Source organism: Cyprinodon tularosa, unplaced genomic scaffold, assembly GCF_016077235.1.
Source record: "Cyprinodon tularosa strain WSP-4 unplaced genomic scaffold, ASM1607723v1 ctg634, whole genome shotgun sequence".
NCBI classification, from domain to species: Eukaryota; Metazoa; Chordata; class Actinopteri; order Cyprinodontiformes; family Cyprinodontidae; genus Cyprinodon; species Cyprinodon tularosa.
In genome coordinates, this window is record NW_024039379.1 from 328,674 (window position 1) to 343,704 (window position 15,031).

The following is a 15,031-nucleotide window of genomic DNA, read 5'->3' on the forward strand; positions in this document are numbered from 1 at the left end:
CTGCAGAGAAACATCTAAAACCTGCAGAGAAACATCTAAAACCTGCAGAGAAACCTCTAAAACCTGCAGAGAAACCTCTAAAACCTGCAGAGAAACCTCTAAAACCTGCAGAGAAACATCTAAATCCTGCAGAGAAACATCTAAAACCTGCAGAGAAACATCTAAATCCTGCAGAGAAACATCTAAAACCTGCAGAGAAACCTCTAAAACCTGCAGAGAAACATCTAAAACCTGCAGAGAAACATCTAAAACCTGCAGAGAAACATCTAAAACCTGCAGAGAAACCTCTAAAACCTGCAGAGAAACATCTAAAACCTGCAGAGAAACATCTAAAACCTGCAGAGAAACATCTAAAACCTGCAGAGAAACCTCTAAAACCTGCAGAGAAACATCTAAATCCTGCAGAGAAACATCTAAATCCTGCAGAGAAACATCTAAAACCTGCAGAGAAACATCTAAAACCTGCAGAGAAACATCTAAAACCTGCAGAGAAACCTCTAAAACCTGCAGAGAAACATCTAAAACCTGCAGAGAAACCTCTAAAACCTGCAGAGAAACATCTAAAACCTGCAGAGAAACCTCTAAAACCTGCAGAGAAACCTCTAAAACCTGCAGAGAAACATCTAAAACCTGCAGAGAAACATCTAAAACCTGCAGAGAAACCTCTAAAACCTGCAGAGAAACCTCTAAAACCTGCAGAGAAACATCTAAAACCTGCAGAGAAACCTCTAAAACCTGCAGAGAAACATCTAAAACCTGCAGAGAAACCTCTAAAACCTGCAGAGAAACCTCTAAAACCTGCAGAGAAACCTCTAAAACCTGCAGAGAAACATCTAAAACCTGCAGAGAAACATCTAAAACCTGCAGAGAAACATCTAAAACCTGCAGAGAAACCTCTAAAACCTGCAGAGAAACCTCTAAAACCTGCAGAGAAACCTCTAAAACCTGCAGAGAAACATCTAAAACCTGCAGAGAAACATCTAAAACCTGCAGAGAAACATCTAAAACCTGCAGAGAAACATCTAAAACCTGCAGAGAAACATCTAAAACCTGCAGAGAAACATCTAAAACCTGCAGAGAAACCTCTAAAACCTGCAGAGAAACCTCTAAAACCTGCAGAGAAACATCTAAAACCTGCAGAGAAACATCTAAAACCTGCAGAGAAACCTCTAAAACCTGCAGAGAAACCTCTAAAACCTGCAGAGAAACATCTAAATCCTGCAGAGAAACATCTAAAACCTGCAGAGAAACATCTAAAACCTGCAGAGAAACCTCTAAAACCTGCAGAGAAACATCTAAAACCTGCAGAGAAACATCTAAAACCTGCAGAGAAACATCTAAAACCTGCAGAGAAACCTCTAAAACCTGCAGAGAAACCTCTAAAACCTGCAGAGAAACATCTAAAACCTGCAGAGAAACATCTAAAACCTGCAGAGAAACATCTAAAACCTGCAGAGAAACCTCTAAAACCTGCAGAGAAACATCTAAAACCTGCAGAGAAACATCTAAAACCTGCAGAGAAACATCTAAAACCTGCAGAGAAACATCTAAAACCTGCAGAGAAACCTCTAAAACCTGCAGAGAAACATCTAAAACCTGCAGAGAAACCTCTAAAACCTGCAGAGAAACATCTAAAACCTGCAGAGAAACATCTAAAACCTGCAGAGAAACATCTAAAACCTGCAGAGAAACATCTAAAACCTGCAGAGAAACATCTAAAACCTGCAGAGAAACATCTAAAACCTGCAGAGAAACATCTAAAACCTGCAGAGAAACATCTAAAACCTGCAGAGAAACATCTAAAACCTGCAGAGAAACCTCTAAAACCTGCAGAGAAACATCTAAAACCTGCAGAGAAACCTCTAAAACCTGCAGAGAAACATCTAAAACCTGCAGAGAAACATCTAAAACCTGCAGAGAAACATCTAAAACCTGCAGAGAAACATCTAAAACCTGCAGAGAAACCTCTAAAACCTGCAGAGAAACATCTAAAACCTGCAGAGAAACCTCTAAAACCTGCAGAGAAACATCTAAAACCTGCAGAGAAACATCTAAAACCTGCAGAGAAACCTCTAAAACCTGCAGAGAAACATCTAAAACCTGCAGAGAAACATCTAAAACCTGCAGAGAAACATCTAAAACCTGCAGAGAAACATCTAAAACCTGCAGAGAAACATCTAAAACCTGCAGAGAAACATCTAAAACCTGCAGAGAAACCTCTAAAACCTGCAGAGAAACATCTAAAACCTGCAGAGAAACATCTAAAACCTGCAGAGAAACATCTAAAACCTGCAGAGAAACATCTAAAACCTGCAGAGAAACATCTAAAACTGCAGAGAAACATCTAAAACCTGCAGAGAAACATCTAAAACCTGCAGAGAAACTCTAAAACCTGCAGAGATAACCTCTAAAACCTGCAGAGAAACATCTAAAACCTGCAGAGAAACATCTAAAACCTGCAGAGAAACATCTAAAACCTGCAGAGAAACCTCTAAAACCTGCAGAGAAACATCAAAAACTGCTAGAGAAACACAGCAGAGAAACATCAAACCTGCAGAGAAAGCTCTAAAACCTGCAGAGAAACATCTAAAACCTGCAGAGAAACCCTCTAAAACCTGCAGAGAACCCTCCTCAAAAACCTGCAGAGAAACATCTAAAACCCTGCAGAGAAACATCTAAAACCTGCAGAGAAACCTCCTAAACCTGCATGAGAAACCCTCTAAAACCTGCAGAGAAACATCTAAACCTGCAGAGAAACCTCAAAACCTGCAGAGAAACATCTAAAACCTGCAGAGAAACATCTAAAACCTGCAGAGAAACCTCTAAAACCTGCAGAGAAACCTCTAAAACCTGCAGAGAAACCTCTAAAACCTGCAGAGAAACATCTAAATCCTGCAGAGAAACATCTAAATCCTGCAGAGAAACATCTAAAACCTGCAGAGAAACCTCTAAAACCTGCAGAGAAACCTCTAAAACCTGCAGAGAAACCTCTAAAACCTGCAGAGAAACATCTAAAACCTGCAGAGAAACATCTAAAACCTGCAGAGAAACATCTAAAACCTGCAGAGAAACCTCTAAAACCTGCAGAGAAACCTCTAAAAGCTGCAGAGAAACCTCTAAAAGCTGCAGGACAGCGGCCCTCAGGGACCAACTGTGGGGACGCCTGATCTTAATAATAATATCCCATCTTTCCATCTTAGCAAACAATAACATCACTACATGAACATTTAGGAAAAATAATGTTTTATTGGATAAATATTTCCTAGAAATTGGATTCATGATGGTTTAACTGGATCATGGCTGTTTGAGCTCCTGTAACGTTATTCACTCTAAGTCGGTCATAATTAAATGCTCCTTCCAGCTTTCCCAGAATGCCGCTGGTAGAAGGTGAACCTGGAGCAGCGCCGCTCTCTAACGCCGCTGCTCTTTATTTCCTGCCTCTGCATTTTGGAAACAGCCGCTCGCCGTCAGATTCTTCTGTTTCATCTGGAGGCGTTTTTGGCTTCATGCAAACCCTCAAACTTTCTCCACGGCTCCTTTCACAGCGCCGACACCCTCCATACCGCCGACCTCCGTCAGCCCCTCGCAGAAACCCCAACCACCCTCTGCTTTCCAGACTTTCCCCCCACGTTCCCCTCATGAGCCTCTGGCAGGTCTCAGAAAGCTGGAAGCTGATAAAAGAGTGGAAATGCGTGGAAACGCGGCTTGGCAGCGGCGCTCGGTTTCCTCTCTGTTCGTTTGACGGGTGGAGAAAAGGCCGGATGGCAGCAGAGAGGAAGAGACGGAGAAAAGAGGCGCTGCTACACGGTGTGGGCGGGTGGGTGTGGGTGGAGGGAAAACAGCAGGACTGAAATAGGACTGTATCCTGTTTCCATGGTGACGGGACAACAGAAATGGATCTTTTCTCAGAGACTAAATCTAAAAGAATAACTTTTTGAACGGAAGCGATGAAGCTGGGCTTATGACGGACTGAGAGCTGCTGAGTCACTGGTAGCCATGGTTACTCCCTCCTCTCTTTCGGGAACGGGGGGAAGCGGAGCCCACAGCATCACTTTATTCATCCGACTGGAATTTAAACCTCAAACCAACAGTGACTGTGTCACAAGCAGCAGGTCAGAGTAAATAAACCTTCCTAACCAAACCCTGTAGGGGGGGGGGATCCGACACCTTTAAACAACTGGAAACTTTAACAGCCTGATGGTTCCAGGCTTTTCTCTGCAGATAAACCAATAAAGATGTTTGAATTAAACCGTTCTGAATCTGAAAGAACCTAAAAAAATCAAACTGGTTTGGAAATACCAGTTTGAACCGAATGGGCACCAGTGAGAATGTGGGACTGAGGAGTTTAAACCTTAATGTCTGTGTGGTGCAGCTGATGGCGGAGCGTTGAAGGTCGACCTCTTTTCTCACCGCCGTCATTTTCAGAAAGATTTTTCTCTTTTTATAAACCAGAGTCGATCCATTCCTGAGCTTCACGTCTACAAGGCTTATATCTGTGTTACTTAATTACTTTTTATTTGTATTGTTACTTTACTAAGTCTTTTTTTTTGGGAGGGGGGGTATTTTTAACTTTCCCTCCATTTCCAGGAAGCTGTTAGTTTCTTCAGCTCAGCTTTCTAATCCTCTGTTGCTGTTAGGGTTGTCAAAAGTATCGATACTGAAACGTTGTATCCGGACACGATAATTATTTTCAAAAGTATCGATACAGTGCCACCACCAGTGGCACCTAAACAGCCATTCATCTAGAGTGCAGAATAGAGGAAAATGCACTTTTGTGATTGAATAATTCTGTGCATTTTACAGTTTCACACTTTTTCTGTAACAGGTGCAGCTGCTGAGAATTATTTTTGTTTTTTAACTGGTTTAGCTAGTGTCACTGTGTGCAAAGCAAAGCCAAGGAAGGAACACTTAAGTTAATTTTGTTAGTCTTTTATCGCGGTTGCTTAATATTGTGCACAGCAAACAACCTCAAAATATTGTTCTTATTGTTTATTGTATTTATTTATTATTTTGTATTTTATTTATTAAATTTGGTAAATTAAATTACCAAATTAAAATTAAATTTTGGTATCGAAAATGGTATCGAGCATCGACTACTTTTCCTGAGTATCGGTATCGAGTTGAACATTTTAGTGTCGTGACAACCCTAGTTGCTGTTTTTCATCCATCATGGCGGATAGCAGCCATTAGGACTGAATCTAGACGCCACTGATCTACAGATTTAATGACGTTCCACTGATGAGAGAAACTCAGAATAGATATTATTAGTAGTTTATCGTTTTATTAAGGCGTTAATTGTTGCCATGAGGCCAAGTTGTTCAGTAGGATGAGTCTCAGATCAGAGTTCTAGTTTCTAATAGATTCAAACTTTAACCTCTTTTCTATAGAGGAAGAAAGACTCATGTTTTCTATTTGTTTTGTTTTAAATAAGAAATAATACTTAAAAAAATTGTCCTTATATTTGTGGTATTTCAGTGCTGAACTTCTTTCCAGGTGGTGTAGAATCTATAGCAGGTGGTAGGGTTGTTACGATACTAAAATGTTCAACTCGATACCGATACTCAGGAAAATACTCGATACTCGATACCATTTTCGATTCCACAAGGATAAAAACAAAGACCTCAAAATGTAACTGAATTATGACAGGTTAGTGTCTTTCATTTCAAACTGACCTGTTACTCATGTTATCGTGACTGGTGACCCGTATTAATAACCCTAACCCTATCCCTAACCTTGACACTTGCCCTAAACCTAACTCTAGCCCTTACTATCAACTTACCAGATCATTTAGCTACTGACCCTAATATTAGTGGAATCCATGCCTAAACCTAACACCTGACTCATGCCTTAAAATTTCACTTAGCCGATCCCTAACCTTGACACTTGCCCTAAACCTAATTTTAAGCCTTGCCCTAACCCTAAGACCTAGCCATTACTCTAAAAGCTAACCCTAGTTCTCCAAGTTCTATAAACTGGCTTGGCTATGGATCTGAGAGATACCAACAAACGTGCGCCGGCCCGTGCATTGCCTTTGATCCCCTGAACCATACCTTTTTCGGTCAATGGACTGATTTAGGGGGATGTCATCGTGATACTATTCCTACACCTAATCCTCCACCCTTCATAATTGTGAGAAATAAATATTGTTTGGTTAAACTTGTTTGGACTTATTGTACAAACCTATTTAACATACACTATTTTAACATAATATTCTGGATAGAGTTTAATTAAGTGTTTGAAAGATTAATTTCACTATTTTTAAATTGTCTATATTGCCATGAAGCAATTAGTATTTTCTTGCTTGGGATCTTCCTATTGGTGACGTAATCAAAATGGCCGACTTCATGTGGGCGGACTTGGATATGTACTTGATTAATTTTAGCATGTTATTATTAGCTATTGGCCGCAGCTAGCAGTTCAAGGCTAACGTCTTGTTAATAATCATAAACAACGTAAATAAATACATAAATAAATCGGAGACAAGGGGCGCAGCGACGGCAGGTCAGCGCATGCGGGGGGGGGGGCTTGGAGGAGCGGTGGTTTCTTAAAATGAGTATCGTATCCGGATACAACATTTCAGTATACTTTTGACAACCCTAGCAGGTGGTTCTACGCATCTCTGAAATTTACTCTGAAAATTTGACAGAAATGTCCTGATATCAGAAAATGTAATCTGTACTTTTGAAAACTTACAGCGGCAGCCATTAAAAACGGCCCCTCCCAGTCAGAAGCCGAATAGCAGCTAAATCCCCTCCAACTTCCAGCCACTGACCTTCTCCTGGGCGGCCATATTAATTACTCTGACTCCGCCCTTTCACTGAATTACAGCGTCTGACCAGGAGATGGCGCTTCTCTTTAGATCTTAATGTCCACAAATCAGGACAGAAAGAATATTTTAGATGTTTAACAAACTTTCAAAATTGAGTGTTTCAATACTTTAACTTGAGTAGATGTTTGACTTTTGCTTTTATTTGAGTAAGATTTGAGTATTAATACTTTTACTGAAGTACTACTAATGAATACTTTATCCCCCATTCCAAAGGGGGGGACCCATTCATCCGTTTCTATTTGCATGTTTTCTAAATTAAAACCAGGCTTTGTTGGGCTGCTGGATAAAACCTGGAACTAAACACTATTTCTGACATTTTGAATTGAAAAATCTTCCTGGATGGAAGAGAAACGTCTTCAGACTTGGAAACAAAGTCCAGAGGATTCATTTTAACTTTTTTGGAACATAAAAATGAATATTTCCTCACAGAGGAATTTTTTTAACATAAAAAAACTTCTTTCCAGTTCATGTTTTTGTTTTTACCACCTTAATAAAGCCGACCCACCAGCCTCTCTCCTGACAGGACCTCCAGCAGCTTGATGAGCATCCGTCCGTCCCTCAGGTCCATGTACAGGTCCGTGATCCGGCAGGAGACTCTGGACAGGTGGGAGTTCACCCACTTGGTGAAGGTCTTCTTCTGCACCGCCTCACGCTCATCTGGACAGAGACAGAGATAAAAGGTGGATCAGAACGGCGGATGTTTGGTCCCAGCATTGTTCCTGGAGAGCCCGGCGTGTTTGGGAGGGGCTTCCTGTGTCTGACCCTGCAGACTAAAGCAGTAAATATTGGATGGATGCTGCAGAGCGCCGGTTATCCCTGGAAAGCTGCTGGTTATTGTCTGGGATCAGACGAACGGCTTCATCAGGGCTGGAGCCTCATCTCATCCGGCAGGAGTCGGATTGTTTATGCGATGGATGCTGGACCGCAGGACGCACTTCCTCAGATACTTCACAGCCATCTGCTCCGACATCAATCTCTGCTAAACAAAACGTCCTTTCTTGGACGCGTTCGGATGTTTACAGATGGAGTTAAAGGAAACCATGACAACCAGAGGAGCCAGAACTTTCAAAGTGGAGAAAAAGCTCGATGTTGATCAGGTTACTGCTTCACGGACGGCTGCTCTAATGATGCTCCACCAGTCTGCAGCTGCTGGATCTTCTACGCCTCACTGGGTCCTCGTGCTTCTCTGCTTAAGAAACCTCCGAATAAAAAACGTCATCAAAAGTCATCAAATCAATCAGATTGAACTACAGCTCGGCGTCTGAACGGAATCAGGAAGGTCAGGATCATCCAGCTCTACGCCAGGATGGCGGCGTTCTGCTCAGACCTGCTTTCACATTTAGAGACCAAAGTTCTCCATGAGAAAAAGAATAATTAAACTAAAGATAAACTTTATTCACAGCATGAATGCGATAAGATATGACCCACGGCTGCATGTCGATAAAACTTTAATGCCTTTAATGCCGAGCTGATCTACAGCTGCTTCCTGATTGAGAACATAAAGTTACCTGATAACCTTTAGAATATAATAGAGCACACCTGGGTGATGCTGCAGGAGGAAATTTATTGGACAAACAAACCCAAACTATGATATAAACAAAAATCAAAGTCCAAAGAAATGATCCATGAAGTGTGAAAATAAATCAAAAATAAAATAAAACATAAATCATCAAAAAAAATTATCTTTTAGACCAGAGGTCACGGATTAAGTTGACCGCAGTCCGGATCTGGACCCACCTGCTGGCTAATCCAGACCCAACCTGATTTAAAACATTTATAAACAACTGCATGTTGTCTGACAGCAGTATCTAACTTCACTTGCTCCTCTTCTCCAGTTAATACGGTAAAGCCCTGGGGAGCGTCCGGCTCCAGGCTGCACGTGATCCAAATGAGCCAATGAGCTGTCAGTCTGGGTTGCTGCTGCTGCTACTTTTAGACACAGTAAATCAGGAAATTGTCTTTATATCAAACTGAACAATGTTGTTCTCTACTTCAAAAAAGATTTTAAAATGGAAAAAATGATATATAGATATATAATAATAATTTTGTTTTCTACTTAAAAATTCAATGGAGGCACAAAAATCTAATTTTATTTCAGTCTTAAATCCTGTTTAAAGTAACGGATTATAATTAAAAATGTCACTGGACCTTTACTGGTTGATGATTTTCTTTGTTCGGACCCCCCTGATTTTTAATTGGTTAGCCCTGATTTAGGGGAATAGAAAAACAGGAAAATGGAAAAAGAAGAATTGTAGAGAAGATGGATCCTTCAGGATCTCATTCTGGGTGGAAAACGTCTATAAAACCTGAGTTCAACAGAAAAAAAATATGAATTAGGATGCTATGACCGAAAAAATGTGATTGACAGATGACCGCTGATATATGATTGGATGTATAACTAACTGGCCTGCATAAAATAACGGAAAAAACCACAGAATTTAAGACAGGATTAAAAAAAAAAATAGATATTCTATAAATTTTGGGACAATATCATCTGATAAAGAGAACATTTATATACATGTTTAAGCCAGAATGATTTGACATTTAAATATTATTTCCCTACGACTTTAACAATAAAAGAAGCAAACATTTACCAATGAAGCAAAGCATTAAGAATGGACAGATGATGGGGGTGGGGGGGGGGCTGTGCTGCTGAGGCTCTAATCAATCAGCGCAGCAGGAATCAGCTGACGCTGATGAGAGGAAAAATCCCAACAGAGCCTAAAGATGACGGCGGGCCGATGCAGCGTCTACCTCCACAGAAAACAGCCAAGTTCATCACATTAACAGCAGCTCAGCTCTTTAACCTCATTAACTGAACAGGAGTCAAAATGATCACATGGACCCAGAAGAACAGGATGACCTCAGTTTGACCTCTAGGAGAATCTGGACCGAGCCGGGAGCGTCTGATTGCTGCACAAACAAACCGTCCTACGCTGCATGATCCTCATGGCAACAATAGCTGCAGTGTTGGAGGGTGGGGGGGTTCTGATAGGAAGTGGACAACATGGCGGGTCTGAGATGGGTCGGATATGAACAGGAAGGAGGAACATGGAGGACCAACAGGAAGGTTCTGATGAATAATGGAGGTTAAACAGCTCCCAGAGGAAAGCTGAGCGCGCCTCAGAGATCCGTCCTGATTCAGGATCACATTCGGCCCAAAACCAAAACCAGCCTTTAAACTTTATCTTCCTGTTCTGAAGCAGCTTGGGCTGCAGGAAAATATCGTTTCCACTTTAGCTGCTTTTTCAGCTACTTTAAACAACAGTTTCTTTGACTTTACTAAGCTAAGCCCCTCCCCCTCCTGGATACAAGCTGGTGTTTTTCACTGATGCATGAAGAGAAACAGCTTTAAAACCCACAGAATGCAGACGGCTGGAGCCACAGAGAAAATTAACTTTACCGCCTGAAGAACCATCAGCATTTAATACAAACTTTCCACCTGAGCTTCTTTCAAAGGGAGTTTTTCTCTCTACGGTCGCCACATGCAGGCAGAGTCAACATCTGCTTCTCTGGCGCTAATCCAGCAGAGTCAATGACGAGACGCAATCAGCTGATTTTAAAAAAACTTCAAGATGACCGGATGATCTGATTGATCTGGATCTATAAAGTCCCCTGAGACATCATGATAGGAATCGGAGATATAAAAATAAAACAAATGGAATCGAACCAGGATATCAGTTAACTCTTTATAGGGCAAGTTAGCATTTTCGATCCCTTGCATAAGCCTTACAAATGGAGTCCACCCCCGGTGAGGTCTAGAAGCACAAGATCTATATCCAGCCATTCAGCAGAGATCCTGCTACATTACTGCACATCGTATTTTGGCATTTGACCAATTAGATGAGAACTTGAATGATAGATTACCTGCTGGAGATTAAGTTGGAAAAAAAGTTAATAGGTCAAGAAAAAAGTTAAAAAGTAAAGTTAAAAAGTTAATAAGCCTAGTTAACAATTATATTTAGGTTTATAAACAAAAAAATGTAAGTGCCGGTATCAGTATTAATGCCTCTAAGGTTATGCTGGACCAAAAAATGTGGTTCATTGGCTTCCTGTTAAATCCAGAAGAGAATTTAAAATCCTCCTTCTCACATATAAAGCCTTAAATGGCCAAGCTCCATCTGATATCAGAGATCTGATTGTTCCTTATGTTCCTAACAGAGCACTTCGCTCTCAATCTGCAGGTTTACTAGTGGTTCCTAGAATTTCTAAAAGTAGAATGGGAGGCAGATCTTTTAGTTCTCAGGCTCCTCTCCTGTGGAACCAACTACCAGTTTTAGTCCGTGAGGCAGACACCCTGTCTACTTTTAAGGCTAGGCTTAAAACTTTCCTTTTTGATAAAGCTTCTAGTTAGAGTGGCTCAGGTTATCCTGATCTATCTCTATAGTTCTGCTGCTATAGGCTTAGACTGCTGGAGGACATAGGGACCCCTTTTTCATCATTCTGCTTCATTCTCTCTCTATTCTCCCACTCTGCAGAATCTGTTAGTTCAATCTCTAACGTTCTGCTCTCTCTGCTTTTTCTCATAGTAGCTTCATCTGGTCTGTTCCTGTTTGGCTGTGACTCCATCCTGGAGAGAAATATCACCTGTGCTGCTGCCATCAACACCTTTGTTTCTAGATGTTGGAGCTTGGCCTGTTTTCCAGTGTAGTCCTGTTTCTCTGACTGTGACTAACTGGATGTGCTCTCTTCATCCTCTGACATGGGAGCTGGCTCGGAGCTCGTCTGCCTGGCTGTGTGTTTCCTGGACGGGGCCGCCTGTGGAGCTGGTTGACAGTTGCCTTTTGTATCTATGCTTCTTTTTCTATGTCTGCTTCTGTCTCCTTGAACCCCAGTGGGCCTCAGCAGATGGCCGCTCACACTGAGCCTGGTTCTGCTGGAGGTTTCTTCCTGTTCAAAGGGAGTTTTTCCTCTCCACTGTCGCTACAAGCATGCTTAGTGTGAGGGATTGCTGAAGAGTCAATGAGTCGATGCAATCAGCTGGTATTCCTTAGATAGAAAACTTTGAATCAATCTGACTGGATGATCTGGTGAACTGGAAAGTGGCCTGAGATGACATGATGTGAATTGGAGCTATAGAAATAAACTGAATAGAATTGAATCGTTTCTTTCACTCTCAGAGTGTTTTTCATTCATTTCTTCTAGAAGAACTTTTGTTATTTTTCTTAATATATTCGAGCAAGTCTGCGTTTCTTCTTATTACATTGACATTAATTTTTGCCATCAAAACATCCATTTTTTTTCATGTTACAAAGGTAATAAGGTCTTGTCCTGGATTCCAGTCAGACCAGCAGAACCGTTCCAAATGCAGCAGCGGTTCGTTCAGGGTTTAAACAAACATCTGCAAACGTTGAACTGAAGCAAAGTTGGACGGAAAAAACAACCAAAATTCCTCCTCAGATGGAGAAACCGATAAACTGAGAAAGAGAAAACTATTTCAGCTTCTGCACATTTATTAGATGTTATCTGCAGCTCAGCAGAGAGGCTTATCTTCATCTTCAAGCTTCCAACTTTGTTTTCTGCATAGATGATTTGTTCCCCCCCTGTGTGTGTGTGTGTGTTTCCCCTTCCTGTGCTGAAAAAGAAGCAGATGCCTGTCCCAGCAGGAAGACGTGTTTACATTCAGACACAGAAATACAGAAAAAGCTCAGCAGAGAGTTCTGGTTCAGTCCGATCATCCTCTCTAACGTTTCTAAAAGGCTTTTGGCGAGATGAAACTTGAGGCCATGATTGTTTGCAGGGAAATGATTTAGGATCATAAACTGATGGAAAAGAAACATCTTCATCTCTAAAGGCAAAGCTGAGACCTACGGCCTTCAGCAGAACCTGATCCCAGCAGGTCCGGTTTCCCTCTCTGTCTCAGAGTTCTGCTGAATCCGCATCACGCGCCTGAGGGCGCTGGAGGCAGAATGGAGGACAGAGGAGGTATTGATCAGGAGATGCGGCTCAGTAACAGTCAGAGCCAGAGGCTGACCTTAACCTGAGCCTGGGGGGGGGGGGGGGGGGGGGGGGGGGGGGGGAGACGGGAATTTGACGGTCAGAGATCCTGTGAGGAACTTTTCATTCCCATAAATCACTCAAACACAATCCAAGGAAGGACGGAGATATGAGAAGAATTCCCAGCAGAGATCAGGTCTTCATCTGCTCCCAGCTCAGCCAATCATTGACCGAGGAGGTCAGCCTGACAGACTGGGCTCAGGGCAAATTAAACCCCCTCACACACCATCATCAGTTCAGTCAGAGCATCAGCAGCCTGAAACATGACTCTGTCAGTGTTGTAACGTTGGGGGATTACCTGCTAACCGCCTGGAGCAACAAGTCGCCGTTTGACTCGTTCTGCATCAGCGGTCGACTGGAGCTGCAGGTCGGATCGACGTGTGACGGCAGGAAAACTCTGAGCTTAGGCGGACCAGAGACCAGAGACCAGAGACCCGCTTTAGCAGGTCCTGTTCAGGAATCCATTTAGAAGATCTTTCCTGGTCCTTTGCTGCAGAAATATTCAGACTGTGCTTAAACGTTTCCCTGCTGCCTGAATGACGTCAACCGCCAGGAAATAATGTTTGAAAAAAGATTCAAGAAATTTTACCAGAAGATTCTGAAAAAGTTATTCTACTGAAAAAGAGAAACTATCCATCTGATAAAACATGAAATATAGAATTAAAGTTAAAACTAGGGGATGGATGGATGGATGGATGGATGGATGGATGGATGGATGGATGGATGGATGGATGGATGGATGGATGGATGGATGGATGGATGGATGGATGGATGGATGGATGGATGGATGGATGGATGGATGGATGGATGGATGGATGGATGGATGGATGGATGATGATGGATGATGGATGGATGGATGGGTGATGGATGGATGGATGATGGATGGATGATGGTTGGATGATGGATGGATGGATGGATGAAGGATGGATGAAGGATTGATGGATGATGGATGGATGATGGATGATGGATGGATGGATGATGGATGATGGATGATAGATGGATGGAGGATGGATGGATGGATGATGGATGGATGGATGATGGATGGATGGATGGATGGATGGATGATGGATGGATGGATGGATGGATGGATGATGGATGATGGATGATAGATGGATGGATGATGGATGGATGATGGATGGATGGATGATGGATGGATGGATGGATGATGGATGATGGATGGATGGATGATGGATGATGGATGGATGATGGATGACGGATGGATGATGGATGATGGATGGATGGATGGATGGATGATGGATGATAGATGGATGGATGATGGATGGATGGATGATGGATGATGGATGGATGATGGATGGATGATGGATGGATGGATGATGAATGATGGATGGATGATGGATGGATGATGGATGGATGGATGGATGATGGATGATAGATGGATGGATGATGGATGGATGATGGATGGATGGATGGATGATGGATGATGGATGGATGGATGGATGGATGATGGATGGATGATGGATGGATGGATGATGGATGGATGGATGATGGATGGATGGATGATGGATGGATGGATGATGGATGATGGATGGATGGATGATGGATGGATGGATGATGGATGGATGGATGATGGATGGATGGATGATGGATGATGGATGGATGATGGATGGATGATGGATGGATGGATGGATGATGGATGATAGATGGATGGATGATGGATGGATGATGGATGGATGGATGGATGATGGATGATGGATGGATGGATGGATGGATGGATGATGGATGGATGATGGATGGATGATGGATGGATGGATGATGGATGGATGGATGATGGATGGATGGATGATGGATGGATGATGGATGGATGGATGATGGATGGATGATGGATGGATGGATGATGGATGATGGATGGATGGATGGATGGATGATGGATGGATGGATGATGGATGATGGATGGATGGATGATGAATGGATGATGGATGGATGGATGGATGGATGGGTGATGGATGGATGGATGATGGATGGATGATGGATGGATGATGGATGGATGATGGATGATGGATGGATGGATGATGGATGGATGGATGATGGATGGATGGATGATGGATGGATGATGGATGGATGGATGGATGGATGATGGATGATGGATGATGGATGGATGATGGATGGATGATGGATGGATGGATGATGGATGGATGGACGATGGATGGATGGATGATGGATGGATGGATGATAGATGGATGGACG

The 15,031-nt window shown here is 42.3% G+C and overlaps 1 protein-coding gene across 3 annotated transcripts in view; it reads right to left on the reverse strand.

The window, feature by feature from the left end:
* LOC119798721 (spectrin beta chain, non-erythrocytic 1) overlaps positions 1–15,031 on the reverse strand; it is a 141,264-nt gene that overhangs the window by 70,659 nt on the left and 55,574 nt on the right. For all 3 annotated transcript variants that reach the window (XM_038308294.1, XM_038308293.1, XM_038308296.1), the window contains one exon: positions 7,335–7,486. In XM_038308294.1, the coding sequence (XP_038164222.1) occupies positions 7,335–7,486 (152 nt within the window). The remainder of the gene's footprint in view (positions 1–7,334; positions 7,487–15,031) is intronic.